Here is an 18688-nt window from a genome sequence, read left to right as displayed (position 1 = left end):
TAAGACGGCCTCTCTGACTTAATGTGAAACAAAAAGAGGAACTGTTACTTTAGTCAAGACCATCAGAGCTATCTGACCAGAGCGCAATTCAACACCAGAGTTGACAGCTGATTGTTGAGGTAAGTTGCTGTATTATTTCTCCTAAGTTGGACTTCAACTGGCTGCTCCCACTTGCTAACATAATGTACAAAGATTAAAACTAAAATAAAGAATTTCTGTTATTTAATAGAGAACTGCTCAGTTAACGTCTTTAATTACATTTTAAAAATCTAGTTTTTTGTTTTTTGTTTTTTAGAAAACTGACAAAGGAAAACAACTTCACAATGAGTGACTATAGACTGAGTGATCATGTTGAATTTCTTTGTGAGACTGACTTTCCAAACATCACCGGCCCCCTTTTCATCCTGATCTTCATCCTCAGTGTCATAGGCAATGGTCTCCTCTTATGTGTTCTTTTCATCTACGAGAAACTGAACACAATGACAAATATTTTCATCCTGAACCTGGTCTGCTCTGATTTGATCTTCACCATCACACTTCCATTCTGGGCCGTTGATCATTTACACCACTGGGTCTTTGGGGACTTTGCCTGCAAATTCATGACTGCTGCATACTTTGTTGGGCTGTACAGCAGTGTCATTCTGCTGACTGCCATGACAGTGGATCGCTTCATTACCGTGGTGCTGCACAACCGGCTGAGCAACCATGCTATAAGGCAGAAGTCTGGAGTTGGTGCCTGTATAGCTGCCTGGGTCATCAGCATCTCGGCATCCCTGAGTGATGCTATGATAGTAAAAGTAGTAGACTGGGAAAATGTTACCTATTGCGAGCCTGAATTTGATGACAAGCTTGGACATTATCTCCAAGTATCACTGCTATTTTTCCTCCCATATGCCATCATTATTTTCTGCTATTCTGCCATCCTCAAGACAGTTTTACAAGCTTTAAACAGAAAGAAGCACAGGGCTGTAGCTGTGCTGTTGTGTATTGTTGCAGCCTTTTTCTTTTGCTGGGGGCCATACCATATTGTGCTTTTAATTAAATCTCTTTATAAACCGATAGGTTGTAAGGCACAGGAACAGTTAGAAGTTGCCTACCATATTTGTGAAATGCTTGCCTATTCTCACTGCTGTATGAACCCTCTGCTATATATGCTCTCACAGAAGATGCGAAAGCATCTGTTGAATCTTTTGTTCAGGAAGAACAGGGAGAGAGACACATCTCTCAGTTCTGTTAGTCAGAAAGCAGTTTTCATAGCTGGGAGTTCTGCTATAAACTTGGAACTGCACAACAATCAGTTAAACAGCCACTTGTGAAGTTAAACATCTGTAAATATTCTTATTTAATTTGACATCTTTTTTATGTTCTCCTGAAATTAAGTAGAAATTACATGCATTTTTAATTTTAATGTGCCAAGTAAAAGCAAAATGTACGTGTGTAGGAATCTGTTTTCTACTGCACTTTTACAAGCAATGCTGTTTTTGTAAAAAAACAAAATACAATGTTACTGAAATCCAGTGAAGCTGTTTTCACTTCTCTCTTCTCTCTGCACGTCATTATAGGCTAGATGGAAAAAATGCAATGAAAGCAAATTTCTGTGGTCATATTAGTACGAAGTGTAAGTGTATTAACACAATCAGTGAGGGAAACACAGAGTGCATGCACAAGGTAGGCTCTTCTTGGCTGTTTTTCTCTTTTGAATTAGGTGATAATACTCATAAGAAATGATTCATGTAATAATAAAATATTAGTATTTATTATTTATTATAATAACAATAATAAAGTATTATTTATTTATTATTAACAAAAATAAATGTTGTGACAGAAATACAGGAAATGTAAGGAAATGTAGGAATATGGAGTGGAATTTGATATAACTGCGATATGAATTAACCAGGGAATATTAAATAAAACTGCAGTGCTGTTATGCAAGCAACATTATATGTTTTGACCATTTTCTTCACTGGTTCACAATAACCCCTGTGGACATGCTTTATTTGCCATTCATAGATTTATGCTGTTATATCATTCTTTTTACATTTCTACATTTAATTTTTCCTGAATGCTGTTGAAGGCATGAATATTATGCTGTTCAACTTTATAATCATTGGTTCTAAACTGTATTAGTTTTTATCTTGACTAACATATTTGTACCAAAATGCATTAATTATGTTACTATATATAAATAAATAAATCATCTTCACAGTATAAGATTTTTTTTCATTTCCTCAACAGTACTTTCCTCCCAAGACCTAAACAAGTAAATCATGGCCTTGGACAGTGACAGTTATGATTACATACACTTTAATGAGACTCACAGCAGTGAGACCGAGTATGACATTAAGATATCAGAACTTTACTATCCTGCTGCTGTCAACAGTCTCGTCTTCTGCATCAGCCTTCCTGCAAACAGCTTCCTGCTGTGGGTCCTCTGGACGGAACAAGCTTGGAAGATCACATCGGATATTTTACTTCTTCAGCTCACAGTTTCTAACCTCTGCCTCACTGTGACATTGCCTTTTGCAGCCTGTAATGCACTCCATGGGTGGGTCTTTGGAGAGTGGGCCTGCGGAGTAAGTGTAGGGATTTATTTTCTGGGACTATTCACCGCCGTGGTGATCCTCACTGCCATGTCTTTGCATTCTTATGTTACTGTGGTTCAGCCTTGGTGCTTGTCTGCACAGGCCTTAACAAAATATGGTGTTCTCATAGGTAGCATTGTGATGTGGCTGGTGTGTGCTGCTGCAAGCATTAAACTGGCTGTGAGTTGTAGAGTCATCGAATTTGCTGACATGAAAGTGTGTGTAAATTTGGTGGAGTCACTAACCATGAAACTCACTGAAATCTACACACAGATTTTTCTTTTCTTTCTCATTCCTGTCCTTATCACTTCATTCTGTTATGTTCACATGTGGATAATGGCGAAGCAGGGCAGGATAAACAGCCAACAACAGCCTTCAAAATTGATTTTAGGCATAACTGTCAGTACTTTTCTATGCTTGGCTCCTTCTAGCATCCACATGTTTATACAGTCCTTGCTACTATTGGATTTTTATGAGTACACACATGAACTGATATATGCATTGCACTATGCTTGGTTGATCATTCATCCCATCATTGACATCTACTGCTGCTTTATCCCTTTGGTGCATTTAATAGGAGTACAAAGGTTTAGGAGGTATCTTCCCATGCCGTGCAATACATTATCACTGTGCAGAGATGAAACTAAAACTGACAGTCCAATGGCATTAATCCCTCTCCAAAATGTGGAAGAAATTTGAATTTACTGTAGCATGCATGCATTAGGATGAGACAGCTAGATGCTTGAGGGTTTGATTAGATAAATTAGCTGAACTTAATATAGTACAAGCAACAGTAACAAGATCAAAAAATGGGCAGCACCTATTAAGATAAGATAAGATAAGATAAGATAAGATAGAACTTTATTAATCCCTCGGGTGGGTTCCTCTGGGAAATTCGACTTCCAAAAAGCACAGCAACGACCGAAGTTACAGTTACAGAATTGTTATATATATATATATATATATATATATATATATATACACACACACACACACACATATATAAATACAGAGACAAATATAAATAAAATATACAAAGGGGATAAATAGAATAAATAGGAATAAAAAATAAAATACAAGTGAATTGCACATTTCAAGTATTGAGTCTATTGCACTGTTGACTATTTACAAAAAGTATTGCACAAGGTATTGTACAGTGAGGTGAAGAGGCACTACAGCTTAGTTGTTCCCCCCTCCTTTGTCCTCCTGTTTCCCCTCCCTCTCCCCTCCAGAGAGGAGTTAAACAGTCTGATGGCGTGTGGGACAAAGGAGTTTTTAAGTCTGTTAGTTCTTGTCTTGGGGAGAAGCAACCTGTCACTGAACAGACTCTTCTGATTGTTTATGGCCGTGTGCAGAGGATGCCCAGCATTGTTCATAATGTCCATCAGTTTCTATTAATGATAGAGTCTGACTTTGTTGATGCCAAAGGGGTGTACCACACAGCAAGATTAATGGCTTAGTGACCTGAGTTTTCTGTTACGAAAGTGACTTTGTTTTTACCTGGCTAACTCACCATGGTAGCATGCTGAATACCCAACCAGTGAAAGTTGATAACCACCTTTGTAATATTCGTTATGTCCCACATGGGTTTTCAGTTTTGTTGAGCCAGGTAAGACAAAGAAAGCCAACATTCTCATAGTTTACCTCTTTGGTAGAGAGTGGTACAAAATGCCAAATAAATAAAAAACAGCTCAATTAGTCAAGCTTTATAGAAAGACAAATGCTACATCTGCTGCTTCATGCACAGAAAATTCAGGGTGTTCTGTGGTTAGACTGGGATTCTACCAGTTACTGCAAAGGTGTCCATCATATAAAGAGAAACAGAAGTGACAATTTCATTTTGACATTGTGTAATGTGTTGTGTTTCAATACCTTTTCTTAATGTTTTTATCTGTGTTTATATACTTTCTGATCAGAATCTTCTATTTTATACTTCTACTACTCCAAAATGATCTGTTGATTATACTGTACATTGTAGAAGTGATATTGTAGATCGGTCTCTATGATTACATGTGTTACATTTTCTGTTGTCAAAAAAATCACTTTCAAAGCTATTTTTTATACATTTGATATCATGATTATTTTCACATTTTATTTCATGTAAAGTATTCTCAATGCATTTGATTTAAAAAAATAAAACTAACGTTTGTATCTTGTGGAAGTTTATTTAATATGAAAGAGATACCTTTTAATATTTTCTTAACAGCATACTTTCTTTTTCAACAAGCGAGCAACTAGGAAGTAAGTAAGCAAATTTCACTTTGACCTGTCGACTTGAAAGATCAATTTTCTCTTTCTAATCATGTTGGACAAATTTCCTGGTGCAGATCAGTTAGAGTGAAGTGTGACTTAGCATGATAATAGAAAAGGCTCAACGATTGATCCAGCGTGTTAACACCTTGCATGTTCAGTTCAACAAAGCAGGCAAGTTCAGCAGGTGCAGACTCAGCCATCAGATTAGCATGTATGAAAAACAAATAACCAAAAAACAAATAACCAAAAAAACAAAAACAAAAACAAAAAAAAACTGGTTGCTGAATGTCCTTAATTTAACCAGTTTAACCACTAATACAACATCTTGAGTTTTCATAATCATGTTAGAGTTAATATATTATTACATATAACTGCAAGTTGTTTATTTCTGTATTTCTAACATTTATCATTATTAAATATGATTTAATAGTTAAATAAAAGAAACAGCTGCATGAAAATCAAAGATTAATTAAAACAGGGTCGAGCCAGCAGGTCTTTGTACCTTTCTCTGTGTTTCGTTGCAGGTGGTTTGGTGGGTGGATCCCAACTGATTTCTGCCCTCCTGTGAAGCTGCGTTTCTGGGCTTTCTGTCATACACCTGCAGGCATTGAAAGCTGCGTAGCCTGTTTTAGACTTTCTGCTAGTGGTGTGTGATATTTGTGCAAGTTTTGATGTGATACCAAGTAAATACGGGGCCAGTATACTAATACTTTTAACTTATAAAAGCAGCTTATGAAGGGGAGAGTGGTGCGTCATTATCTACAAGATTAACACATTTTAAAAACCACTAAAAAAAAATCACTGTGATTTTTACTTTTCATGATAATGAATGAACACAAGACCACGCCTTATAACTATCCTTGTGTTTTTGGGAGACCTGGAATGTCTTTAGACTTTTTCTGTATGCTGGTGGTCTGGGTCTGTCTGAGGGATTTACTTCCTCCTGTCTTCGTTTCTTTTGCTGCTCATTCTGTGTGAAAGCTCTTTTTATTTATACTAGTTTGTCACAGTACAGGATTTGTGTTCGCAGTGTTTTTATTTGCAGTTGTGAAGTACTTCTACACAATGCTGCGCTTTCTCACTCACTACAGCTCTGTGCGATTGAGTCACCTGACCACAAGACAACTAAACATAGTGGAGCAGGGAAGAAGGGGTGGCGCAAAGTTAGGCAGGATGAGAGGAGTGGTGTTTGCACAGACACGTCAACTTTCTGATGACTGGGAGCAACGCACTAAAGGTAAAGGAGCAAAACAAAGTATCGATCCTATCATGCTAGCATTGATACCAGCAGTGGTATTGATACTACCAATAATCAAATTGATTTAATAAATGTAAAAATGAGCATGCACCAGCATTTTGGATACTGGATTTAATAAACTGGTCTTTATTATCAATGCTGCAGCAGGATGTAAAATGCAAATTGGGACAGCTTACGCTGAGAGGTACAATCAAGTAGCTGGGATAATGTACAGGAACATCTGAGTTGCATATGGACTTGAAGTCCCTAAGTCCCAATGGGAGACACCAACAAAGGTGGTTGAGAACAACAGGGCTAATGTCCTGTGGGACTTCCAGTTTCAGACAGACAAGCAGCAGCTGGCCAAGCAACCACCACAGTGGTGGCTGACAAGGAAGCGAAGACTGAGGTTGTGATAGATGTGGCAATCCCAGTGGACAACAACATCAGAAAGAAGGAGCATGAGAAAATAGAGATGTACAAGGGACTGTAGCAACAGCGGGATGTGGAAGGTAAAGTCCAAAGTGGTCCCAGTGGTAAAGGAAGCATTAGAAGCTATAAATCTGAAATTGGAAGACTGGCTCCAGCAGATTTCAGCACAACATCAGAGGTGTTTGTCCAGAAGATTGCAGACATAGGAACACCTAAGATACTGCTCAACACCCTCAAACTATCAGGCCTCTGGAAGAGAGCCAAAGCTTAAGATTCACATGCATACTATCCCTTCTAAGGGGTGGTTATTTATTTATTTTTTTCATTTTTATATGGGAGGGTAACAATTACCGGAAAGTGTAACTTAGGATAAAGAGCGTGAAGTTTTAGTTTAATAACAGTGACGTGTATGCTGTGTTTCCTCAAGTTATTTTCAGGTTTTGCAGTTCATATGATTGGGACCTTTTATTGTTATTCTGTTGTAGCAATTTTAAAATACATTGACCTACTGAATATGCTGTACATATTATTAGAAGTATATTTTAGGTTATCATTGTCAGTTTTTTGAAGGTTTGCTGTATCTTTCCAGTTTTCAGCTGAAAATAACTGCTTTCCAACAAGTTTTGGGTACTGTCCTCATAATCACATTTTAATATCATCAGCAATATTCATGTGTTTTGCAAAAGAGAAAAAACTGCAACTCTGAATTACTGTGAATAAAAAGAGGAACTGTAAGTTAACACAAGAACTTCACAACTTTTCCAGCACAATGCAACTGACCACAAGGCATGACAGCTGATGATTTGGGTAAGTGATTTCTCTATCCCTGTTGCTTACATAAGGTGAAAACTAAAACTCAACAGTTTGTGTCATTTTATTGGAAAAAGAAGAGGTAATGTACATACATTTTATAAATCTAGTTTTGTGTTTATGTTTTTTCTAGAAAACAGACAATGACAAACAACTTCACAATGAGTGACCATGGACTGAGTGATGTTGCATTTCTTTGTGAGACTGACTTTCCAACTTTTACTGGCCCTTTCTTCATCTTGATCTTCATCATCAGCGTCATAGGCAACAGCCTCCTCTTATGTGTTCTCTTCATCTACGAGAAACTGAAAAGTATCACAAATATTTTCATCCTGAACCTGGTCTGCTCTGATTTGATCTTCACCATCACACTTCCATTCTGGGCCGTTGATCATTTACACCACTGGGTCTTTGGGGACTTTGCCTGCAAATTTCTGACTGCTGCATTCTTTGTTGGACTGTACAGCAGTGTCATTCTACTGACTGCCATGACAGTGGATCGTTTCATTCTCGTGGTGCTGCACAACTGGCCGAGCAACCAAGTTAAAAGGAAGAGGTGTGGAGTTGGTGTCTGTATAGCTGCCTGGGTCATCAGCATCTCGGCATCCCTGAGCGATGCTATGATAGTAAAAGTAGTAGACTGGGAAAATGTTACCTATTGCGGGCCTGAATTTGATGACAAGCTTGGACGTTATCTCCAAGTATCACTGCTATTCTTCCTCCCATATGCCATCATTATTTTCTGCTATTCTGCCATCCTAATGAAAGTTTTACAAGCTTTAAACAGAAAGAAGAACAGAACTGTAGTTGTGCTGTTGTGTATTGTTGCAGCCTTTTTCTTTTGCTGGGGACCATACCATATTGTGCTTTTAATTAAATCTCTTTATAAACCGATAGGTTGTAAGGCACAGGAACAGTTAGCAGTTGCCTACCATATTTGTGAAATGCTTGCCTATTCTCACTGCTGTATGAACCCTCTGCTATGTATGCTCTCACAGAAGATGCGAAAGCATCTGTTGAATCTTTTATGCTGTAAAAAACTGTGCAGCAAGAAAAGAGAGGAAGACACTGGCCAGAACACTTCTGTTACTCGTAATGTAGCTTTTACAACTGTGAGTTCTGCTGTTCAGTTGGAACTGCATCCATTAAACATACACAGTTGAAATTAAACACCAATTGAGTCTGTAACTATTTTTATTTGATTTGACATCTTTTATATATTCACCTGAAATTATTTTTTAATGTGTAAAGTCAAAGATTTATGTGTGTAAAGATGTGTATTTCACCGCTTTAATCAGCTGTGCCTGTAAAAAAGAAAATGTTGCTAGAATCGGTTGAAGCTATTTTCACTTCTCTGTTCTTATGGTATGCCAGGATAGACTGGGTTGGAAAAGAAATGCACTGACAGCAGATTTTTGTGATTGCTGATAGAGTCAGACTGGTCAAGTATGAGTGCAATAACACAACCATGGAGAGACTCATTGAGCAGTACCTAAAGTCACATGGAGTGCAAGCACACGGTAAGCTCTCCGTGGCATTTTATCTCTTTTGAGTAAGGTGACAACATAGTAATGGGAAATGATTTATGTAATAATTAAAATCTAAAAGGTTTCAAAGAGAAATATAGGAAAATGTTTTTGAAAAAATGACTCTGGATCTTATATGGGTGTGAAATTAAAGTGAACTCTTTTTACTATTTCATTACAAAGGCAAAAAGAAAGGTCTCGCATTATGAACTGAATAATTAACATGGGCTTGGTTGTTACTGCAATAACTAGTGGGTATTTAAGACTTTCATTTTCAGATCATTTGATTTACTTTTGTGTGTGTCAGTAGAATTCGGGTGAAGGCACACTGACTTTGTTGGTCAGACCTGGACACCTGGAGTTCTGTAGCTGTCAGGGTTTTGTTTATTTATCCGCTGCCTTGGTCTCAGTTTGAGATCTTGTTGCTGATTGTTGGTACTCCTGCTTTTGTATTTCTCTCTGTATGAGAAGAGGCTGACTCTCAGTTGATGATTTAAATTAAATGCACGAACTGATCAACAGCTTATTGACTTCTCTCTTTGTTTGTCTAATATGTTAACGTGCTCTGATTTCAAATTTCAGTTTGAGAAATTCAGTCTTCTTTTAAATCTAGTTTCACTTGGGAATTACCTGCGAACATGGTGTCAGTCTTTTTGCATGCATTCTTAATAGTCAACTCTGACTTCTGTATTGCATATCTGGACCACTCTAAGTTAATTGATGTGTAATATGATGTGCTTTGTTTGGTATCTTTCATGTAGTTTTTTGTAGTTATCTATTCTTGCTATAAAACCGTGCAGTTTTACAACGGAAAACTTTCGATGTTGATCTACTACACTGGGCATACCATCAGAGATATCATAAATCTGTCACTTTGATGATATCATGGATCCATTTCATTTTATCAGCAGGAAATACTTTCTTACCAACACAATGGTTGGTATTGTGCTTTTACATAAAAATTATGTAGTCAGCATTTTCATGCTTTACAAAAAACAATCATACATCTATGTTTATGTGTGTTCTGATCTGTGCAGCATGTTTGTGCACCGTTATATGTCCCTGATAAGTATGAGAAAAAAATATTCAAACATTTGTGTTCCAAACAGTCAGTTTGTGTCATGGTCCGCGGCCCGGTGTCTGAGGAGCAGATGGGATGCCCACGACTACGGGTGTGGCTGTCGTCTCCACACCTGCATCCCATTCCAGGCGATCATCAGGAGGACTATTTAACCCCTCTCAGCTGGCTGCTCCACGCCAGTCCGTTAGTCACCATTCAGCGGTTATCGCTCGGTGTGTTTGAGCCTACATCTGCCTGTCCTCCTGCCCGCCTGGAGTTCGAATAAACCACCGGTCATCATCTCCTCCGTCTCCCTGGAGCTCTCCCGCAGACCCTCACCCCTCTCTCTGGTTCCCACGGCCCAGCCCTGATCGTAAGATAAATAACTCTACCCCGTGTATGCTGTTATCTCCCCGCTCCCCAGTAACTCTCTTGCCTTTTCTGTTGCAGCCTCCCACAGTCCTGATCATGGCGTTCCCGAGTTGTTTGTCTCCCGGTCCCTTTGTTTTAACATTAACTCAGCGTGTTTTCCTTTGACCATTCCGGGACACCCTTAGTTCAGAAATAAAGTTTATTTTGCGTGCATCTCTGCGTATTGTGTTTGCTTCTGGGTCCAGCTTGTGTGCTTGAACTATGGTTCTTGACAGTTTGAGTTTCATTTTCAACTTTCAGTTTCACTATGAGAAAAGGATTGCATATGGATTCTTTTTCTTAAAAAAATGTGACCTTTGGTAAGGAGGCATCTTTGACTTAATTTGAAACAAAAAGAGGAACACCGATTTGTTTAAGTACATTACAGCTTTGTCAGCACAGCTCAATTCAACAGAAGACTTGACAAGAGATGCTTGAAGTAAATTGTTGTGTTTGCTCCTCTAATTTTGTACTTTACTAGAATGCATGGTTTATGTAACATGAAAAAACTAAAACTAAAAGCAACAGTTTGTGTCATTTTAGAGAAAAAAATTTAGCTTTGTGTTTATGTTTTCTAGAAAATTAACAATGGCAAACAACTTCACAATCAATGAGGCTGCCTATCTTTGTGAGACTGACTTTCCAATTTCAACTGGGACACTCTTCATCATCAGTCTCATAGGCAACGGTCTCCTCTTATGCGTTCTTTTCATCTACGAGAAACTGACAAGCGTCACAACTATTTTCATCCTGAACCTGACCTGCTCCGATTTGATCTTCACCATCACACTTCCATTTTGGGCTGTTGATCATTTACACCACTGGGTCTTTGGGGAATTTGTCTGCAAATTTCTGACTGCCGCATTCTTTGTTGGGCTGTACAGCAGTGTCATTCTACTGACTGCCATGACAGTGGATCGTTTCATTCTCGTGGTGCTGCACAAGTGGCCGAGCAACCATGCTAGAAAGAAGTATGCAGTCGGTGCTTGTATATCTGCCTGGGTCATCAGCATCTCAGCATCCCTGAGTGAAGCCATAAAAGTAAAGGTGGTAAACTGGTATGGTTTTAACTATTGTGAGGATGGATCTGATGAACAGCTTGGACGTTATCTCCAAGTATCACTCCTATTCTTCCTCCCATTATTATTTTTTGCTATTCTTCAATCCTCAAGACAGTTTTACAAGGTTTAAAGAAAAAGAAGCACAGGGCTGTAGCTTTGCTGTTGTGTATTGTTGCAGCTTTCTTCATTTGCTGGGGGCCATACCATATTATGCTTTTAATCAAGTCTCTCAATACAAACAAAGATTGTAAGGTACTGAAACGGTTAGCAGTTGCCTACCATATCTGTGAAATGCTTGCCTATTCTCACTGCTGTATGAACTCGCTGCTGTATATGATCTCACAGGATTCGCAAAAGCATCTGTTTAATCTTTTGTGCTGTGAAAAACTGTGCAGGAAGAACAGAAAGAAAGACACCAGTCAGAAGACTTTTGTTATTCAGAATGTAGCTTTCACAGCAGAGAGCTCTGTTGTTAAGAGTAACTGAACACTGATCCATTAAGCAGGCACAAATGAACTGTTGGTTCAGTGTGTAAATACTTTCATTTGAATTTACATCTTTTATATATTCTCTTGAAACAATATACATCTATTTTTCAGGTGTTTAATGTGCCAACTAAAGGATGTATGTGTGTAAAAATGTGTATTTTATGCTGCACCATCACTTTCTGTTTCTTCTTTTTAAAATGTTGCTTAAATACAGTGAATCTGTTTTGTCTTTTCTGCTGTCTCATGGGAAAATGTGTCTTTTCTGTGGCATGTGAAGATTATTCCATTAACACCCATTTTTTGGCATCCCAGGTAGAGTCAAACTAGTGTGATATGCAATACAATGAGCAGTACTTTGAGTGACATAGGGTAGGTGCTTAATAGACAAATTTATGTAATGCAGATGTGCAGATATATCATTTAAGAAAGAAAATGTCGATGTTATGCAAGCAACAATGTTTGCTGTGACCCTTTGTTTCTTTGACTCTCAGCGACCCCTGTAGGCTCACTTAATGTAATTAAAGATCTCTGTCATATTATTGCTTCGCCATTTAAAGTGGTCCTTTAAATTAAAATCGAATTCTATATACTTGTTTTGAGAAGAAATGCCCAGAAAGTAATAGTCCTCCCAAAAGTGGAGTCACCACTCCACCTGAAGGGAGGGGAAATCATTGATCATTTAACATTAATCACAGTGTAAGATACAAAACAGAGCAGTGGCAAAGTACTGACATTATTTATTTAAGTAGAAGTACAGACACCTGCGTTAAAAAAAATACTCCAGTAAAAGTTACAGTACTGAGCCAACTTCTTTATTTAGGTAAAAATAGAAATTAAAGGATCTGAAATCTATTAAAAGTAAGATAAATGTAAAAAGTAGCTCCGTGAAGCAACTTTGCAAAAGTAACTGAACCTTTGCAATATTAATATTGATATTTCTGTTCTTTACATCCTGGCTTCTTTCCCATGCTGTCAATCTCAATATTGACATGTCTGATTTCTTTGAGTTTCTTTTCATGTAACCCACCTCCTCCCCATCTCCACCTCAGGCACCTCGGCCAAAGCTCTATTCAAGCCTCAGTCTTCATCTTCACCACCACCTCCAGCGTCTAGATTCTGGGGGGTTTATCAGAGTCTTATCGCGAATTACATTCATTTCTTTGTCACAATAAATCATGTTCAATTCCTCCAAGTGATCTCTCCTTATAGAAATGATAATAAAATAATATTAGTACACGAGAGTACCACATGGAAGCTCTTGTCAGACATCATAGCGACTAAGATGAATAGGCATGGCTCACTAATAATAATAATAATAATAATAATAATAATAATAATAATAATAATAATAATAATACATTTTATTTGAGGGCGCCTTTCAAAAACCCAAGGTCACCTTACAGAAGAACAAAATGAATAAAAGGAGCAATAGTCATAAAATACATAAAATAAATTAAAATTGCAAAACAGAACTTGACAACAGATAAAATCAGCACTAAACCGAATAAGCCAGTTTGAACAGATGTGTTTTTAACTGTGACTTAAATACGGGAAGAGAGTCTATATTTCTTATGGCTGGAGGAAGAGCGTTCCAGAGCCGAGGAACAGAGCGACTGAAGGCTCTGTTCCCCATAGTGATAAGACGTACGGACGGGACAGTAAGATGAATAGCAGATGAGGATCTGAGAGGGCGGGAAACAGTGGTGATATGAAGCAGGTCACACAAATAGGAAGGAGCAGATTTATGGATACACTTGTATGTGAGAAGTTTGATTTTAAAGTTTATCCTGGCTTCTGGGCAACCAGTGAAGCTGCTAAAGAACTAGGGCAGGGTTTAGCAACCTTTAACACCGAAAGAGCCATTTGGACCCGGTTTCCATGCAAAAGAAAACACTGGGAGCCGCAAATACTTTTTGACATCTAAAATGAAGATAACACTGTATATATTGGTGTGTTGCTTATGAAATCCTTGAAGTGCTACAGAGAAAATAAAATTTTATTTATGTAATTAACACATTTTAAACTCTTAAAGAAATATAACAAAAGGAAAGACACCCAGCTGAACTAAAATGATCCATGTAGCAAACAAAAACTGTTATGTCGCCTTTGGGCTTTTGGAGCCTTGACCTGACTTTTAAAAAATAACTGGAAAAAAAAGCACTATGCTGCTAAAAAATGAAAAATAGATATTTGCAAAATTCTGCCTAAATATGTATTTTACCTGGTTAATGTTTGTGGCGGGGCGTGGTCTGCAGCGCCGCTGCAGGGGAGGCGGACGCACCTGAGCGGCACCCGCAATCACGCCTTGCCGCCTTTACGTCTGTGCTATCTATGCTGTTGTGTGTGTGTGACGCTTATTTTGAGCGATGAAAAAAAAAAAAAAAATAGAATAGAATTCTATTTTTATATTTCAATATCACAATAATCTTCCAATTTAGAACTACAAGTTAAAAAACAACTTACATACACTTCAGCTAAATACTTCTAATTTATTTTCCCAAACCACACGGAGCCGCACTATAAGGACTAAAGAGCCGACTCCTGAACTAGGGTAATATAAGCTCTTCAGTGGGGCACAGAAAGAAATTGGCAAGAGCACCAGAGGCGCAAAACACCAGCTACTGGTAGACAGAGCAGTTGCCCGACATTGCAAGACTATAGGCTGACCAACCTGTGAAATGCCTAGAACTATACAAAATCAACAGGACCCTAAGAGCCTTTATCAGGAACTCGATGGGAATGTGGTGTATAAGACTACAAGCCCAAGTCGCAATCAAGTGCGGGCTCTGCCTCAGTGAGATCACTGACAAGACTGGCTATGGATGACATCAAGCTGTATGTCAAGAGTGAGTTGGGTCCTTGGACAAGACACTTTACCATATTGCCTACTGGTGCTGGCCAGAGGGGCCGATGGCACGATATGGCAGCCTCACTTCTGTCAGTCTGCCCCAGGGCAGCTACAACTGTAGCTTGCCTGCACCAGTGTGTGAATGTGAGAGTGAATGAATAGTGGAATTGTAAAGTGTAAAGTGCTTTGGGTGCCTAGAAAAGCGCTATATAAATAATAAATTATTATTATTATTAGTTAGCGTTCTGCTATCTAGTCTAGCTTTCGCTGCCAGCAAAGTTTCAGAGTCAAAGTACTGTGTATATGCAGATTCTTTTGGGAGCTTGTGGGGAATCTACCAGTGAAACATCCTCTTTCTAATTACCTCAGTGGTATTCATGTTTTGCCACACTCATATCATGTGCAGGTTGCTTCATCCTGATGAACAAAAAAGAAGAAACAAACATGGAAACTAATTTTTATTCTCATGGTTGTTTTCCTTGTTGGATGGTTACCTTACAATGTAGTGATATTTCTGCAGTCCTTTTCCTGTGACTCATTAGGGGAAGATTGTCAATATAGCAAAAACCTGGATTATGCACTTGAGATTACTCGACTTTTTGCATTTTCGCAATGCTGCCTTAATCCCGTGTTTTATGTGTTTGTGGGGGTTAAAGTCAAAAGCCACCTAAAAAATCTGATAAAGATTTCAGGCCCCCCCAAAAACAACAACAACAGCTTTCGCAGTAGGCAAAATCAGCTCACAGTGACATCATTGACAAATGCTGAAGAGCTGTCAGTGGTGCCTTAATGTCGGGAAATCCAGAAGAAAGACATCTTATTCATTAACATGGGCAGTTCTCAAAATTTCTAACGTAAATTCATGATTCTTAAAAAAAAGAATATCTTTATCTTTATTGTGACTTTGCAACATGTACATTACAAATCTGCTTCACTTAGGAATTAACTGCCAACATGTTATTCCAAAATTACTGTTCCCACTGGTAGTGTTGCTGTGAAGTGTGTCATGCAGATTGTAAGATCTGAGAGAATTCAGGCTGGTGTGGTCAGAGTGACGTCCTACCAGGTACTGCAGAGGGGTAACTGAAACAAGAAGAATACAGTGGGTGAGGATGTGTAACATGTTGTATTACATAAAGTTTTTTCAATGTAGTTACCTGTGATTATCTAATCCTTAATTCTAATTCAAAGAGCCTTTCAGTGCTGTTAATGTAGTAGTTTTGATAGCATGTTGATCTACTGACTATGCCATACATAACAACACACAAATAAATGAATAACAAAAAATCTTATATTCATATTATATTTTATATACTTGCAAAAAAATTTTGTGTAAAATTATGTCAAAAATATTAAAAGACAAAATGTTTTATGGGGTTTTATTTATTTATTTTTTCAAGATGTGGTTTATGTTAAGGGCGGTATCTCTGATTTCGTGTGAAATGAGGAAAGGAACTATTACTTATCTCAAGACTATCACAGCTTTCACATCATAGTGCAAGTCAGCAACGTGGCAGTTGACGTTTGCGGTAAGTTGATCAGTACTTGTTTTTATTACAAATGTGCTACATAATTACTTTTTATATTTACCTAAAATACAAAAACTTAAACTAAAATCAACAATTTCTGTTTACAGAAAAGTGTTGAGTTAATGTGTTTAATTACGTTTTTAAAATGTAGGTTTGTGTTTATGTTTTCCAGAAAATTGAAAATGGCAAACTTCACATCCACTTATGATGGAGTGAGCGATCATGCTGCATACATTTGTGATATTAATGTTCCCACCATCACTGGTCCCTTCTTCATCTTGATCTTCATCATCAGTATCACATGCAACAGCCTCCTCTTATGTGTTCTTTTCATCTACGAGAATCTGAAAAATATCACAAATATTTTCATCCTGAACCTGGCCTGCTCCGATTTGATCTTCACCATCACACTTCCATTCTGGGCTGTTCATCACCTACACCACTGGGTCTTTGGGGACTCTAGTTGCAAATTCGTGACTGCTGCATTCTTTGTTGGTTTGTACAGCAGTGTCATTCTGCTGACTGCCATGACAGTGGATCGTTTTATTGCTGTGGTGCTGCACAAGTTGAATAGCAATCATACTAAAAGAAAAAAGTATGCAATCGGTGCCTGTATAGCTGCCTGGGTCATCAGCATCTCAGCATCCCTGCATGATGCAATGAAAGTAGAGGTTGAAAACTTGGATGGTAAAAACTATTGCTACGATAAATCTGATGAACAGCTTGGACGTTATCTCCAAGTGTCACTGCTATTCTTCCTCCCATTTGTCATCATTATTTTTTGCTATTCTGCCATCCTCAAGACAGTTTTGCAAGGTTTAAACAGAAAGAAGCACAAGACTGTAGCTGTGCTGTTGTGTATTGTTGCAGTTTTTTTCATTTGCTGGGGGCCATACCATATTATGCTTTTAATTACTTCTCTTTATAAACCCAACGGTTGTAAGGAACAGTTAGAAGTTGCCTACAGTGTTTGTGAAATGCTTGCCTATTCTCACTGCTGTATGAACCCTCTGCTGTATATGCTCTCACAGAAGTTGCGAAAGCATCTGTTGAATCTCTTGCGCTGTGAAAATGTGGGCAGAAAGAACAGAGAGAGAAGCATCAGCCTCAACCCTTCTGTTACTCAGAATGTATCTTTCAGTGTACAGAGCTCTGCTGTTTAAATTATTTACATTTAATACATATTTAATCTGTAAATACTTTTATAACAAAAAACTGGGTTTATTTATTGTTAAATCTTATTACATCATCCAATGACATTACAACTTTCTTGAATTTAATGTAACAAGTTAAAGATGCATATTTCACTGCTACTTGTGGTATATGTAAAGGTATGCTAGATTTCAAAATATTTCATTGATAGTCATTTTCTGCCATTTCAGCCACCTTTACTTTCTGTTTGAGAGTCACAGCTTTGACTTTAGTCATTGTCTATTGGGTGAAGATCAGATGACTGACTTGACCATTGGAAGATAAATTAAAGGTACTCTTTAATTTGCTCGCAGTATGCTTTGGGTCATTATCTATTTAAACTCCTGTGCGATCAGTTTTGCAGCATTTGGCTCAGTCTCAGAAGAGAGTAAATCCTGTATAATTACATGCATTAATTGTCAGCCTGAACAGAGTTGGCAAAAGTATAGATTTTCTTTCCTGAGGTAGAAGTACAGATGCCTGAGTTGAAAATTGCTGGGGACAAAGTACTGAAACAACTTCTTTACTCAAGTACAAAAAAAACAAAAAAACAAAACAAAACTTCAAGTGTGAAAAAGTAGAAGCTCTGAAATGTACTCAAAGCGAGAAAGTAAAAAGTAGCTTCTTGAAGCACAATTCTACTAACCATTTTAGTATAAAGGTAACTGAATCTTGTGCTATATCATTATAATAATCAAATAATATTACTACATAAGAATACAAATATTTGAATCTAAATTCTAATTCTAATTAATGTACTTAACTTGAATCTGCTATGAAGGGCACATGCAGTGAAATGGAACTAATAAAAACCCAGGCTATTTTATTTTGTTTCCTGGTAGAGGGTGACTTTATCTCCTCAAAATTAAATAAATAGTTACATTTCTCCAAGAAGTGAGACTGGAATAGGCAGGAATGTCCAAGGGCATATCGACTGGTAAGGAGTCTGCAATGTTGCAGGACATACAAGGCAAGTGTGGCAGGTTGCCGTCAATGTAGAATTGATCAAGCATAAAACATTTTCATATGAAGTTCTCTGGGTGATCTAAATGCAGCAACTAATGTGCCTAAATAAGCAAATTACTCATAAAATCATTTTGTATGTCCTAAATAAAGGACACTGTTCTCTAAGCCAAATGTACTTATTTGCATTTGTGAACTGCTTACTTAACATGCAGATCTCTGCTTAACCTCATCTTCGCCTACTGATGAGAAGGCTGTTGGGGAGATGTACTTAATATCTCTTAATATCAGATTAAA

General features: G+C 37.8%; 4 protein-coding genes and 2 pseudogenes across 5 annotated transcripts; all 6 read left to right on the top strand.

Moving 5' to 3' along the window:
- Window positions 1-56: 56 nt before the first annotated feature.
- Window positions 57-2236, top strand: LOC147308237 (chemokine XC receptor 1-like). Its single transcript, XM_086271253.1, has 2 exons — window positions 57-119; window positions 296-2236. Exon 2 carries the CDS (start codon window positions 324-326, stop codon window positions 1314-1316), a length of 993 nt encoding a protein of 330 aa, XP_086127379.1. The 5' UTR covers window positions 57-119; window positions 296-323; the 3' UTR covers window positions 1317-2236.
- LOC147308236 (chemokine XC receptor 1-like) lies at window positions 1569-3509 on the top strand. The gene is made up of 2 exons (XM_086271252.1): window positions 1569-1668; window positions 2236-3509. The coding sequence occupies exon 2, from the start codon at window positions 2268-2270 to the stop codon at window positions 3279-3281; it is 1014 nt and encodes a 337-aa protein (XP_086127378.1). The 5' UTR covers window positions 1569-1668; window positions 2236-2267; the 3' UTR covers window positions 3282-3509.
- A 2968-nt stretch (window positions 3510-6477) lies between these two features.
- On the top strand, window positions 6478-10778 carry LOC147308235 (chemokine XC receptor 1-like). 2 transcript variants are annotated; one of them, XR_015125992.1, is made up of 4 exons: window positions 6478-7311; window positions 7448-8834; window positions 9950-10273; window positions 10351-10778. XR_015125992.1 is itself a non-coding variant. In XM_086271364.1 (2 exons), the coding sequence occupies exon 2, from the start codon at window positions 7458-7460 to the stop codon at window positions 8475-8477; it is 1020 nt and encodes a 339-aa protein (XP_086127490.1). In that variant the 5' UTR covers window positions 6478-7311; window positions 7448-7457; the 3' UTR covers window positions 8478-9684. The 2 variants fall into 2 exon arrangements, 1 of the variants encoding a protein (XP_086127490.1); XM_086271364.1 differs by lacking the exons at window positions 9950-10273; window positions 10351-10778 and having other exon boundaries at window positions 7448-9684.
- A 121-nt stretch (window positions 10779-10899) lies between these two features.
- LOC147308234 (chemokine XC receptor 1-like) lies at window positions 10900-11930 on the top strand (annotated as a pseudogene).
- Window positions 11931-14678: 2748 nt separating this feature from the next.
- LOC147308233 (chemokine XC receptor 1-like) lies at window positions 14679-15498 on the top strand (annotated as a pseudogene).
- Window positions 15499-16398: 900 nt separating this feature from the next.
- LOC147308232 (chemokine XC receptor 1-like) lies at window positions 16399-17589 on the top strand. Its single transcript, XM_086272166.1, has one exon. The coding sequence runs from the start codon at window positions 16399-16401 to the stop codon at window positions 17398-17400; it is 1002 nt and encodes a 333-aa protein (XP_086128292.1). The 3' UTR covers window positions 17401-17589.
- The last annotated feature ends 1099 nt before the right edge of the window (window positions 17590-18688 follow it).

This window comes from Aulonocara sp. 'chitande type north' Nkhata Bay, linkage group LG18 (genome assembly GCF_057382095.1).
Source record: "Aulonocara sp. 'chitande type north' Nkhata Bay isolate Kocher_YH1m ecotype deep benthic linkage group LG18, A_spYH_male_GT1.1, whole genome shotgun sequence".
NCBI classification, from domain to species: domain Eukaryota; kingdom Metazoa; phylum Chordata; class Actinopteri; order Cichliformes; family Cichlidae; genus Aulonocara; species Aulonocara sp. 'chitande type north' Nkhata Bay.
Note: the sequence above shows the minus strand (reverse complement) of the source record. Positions and strands in the feature narration are given on the sequence as shown.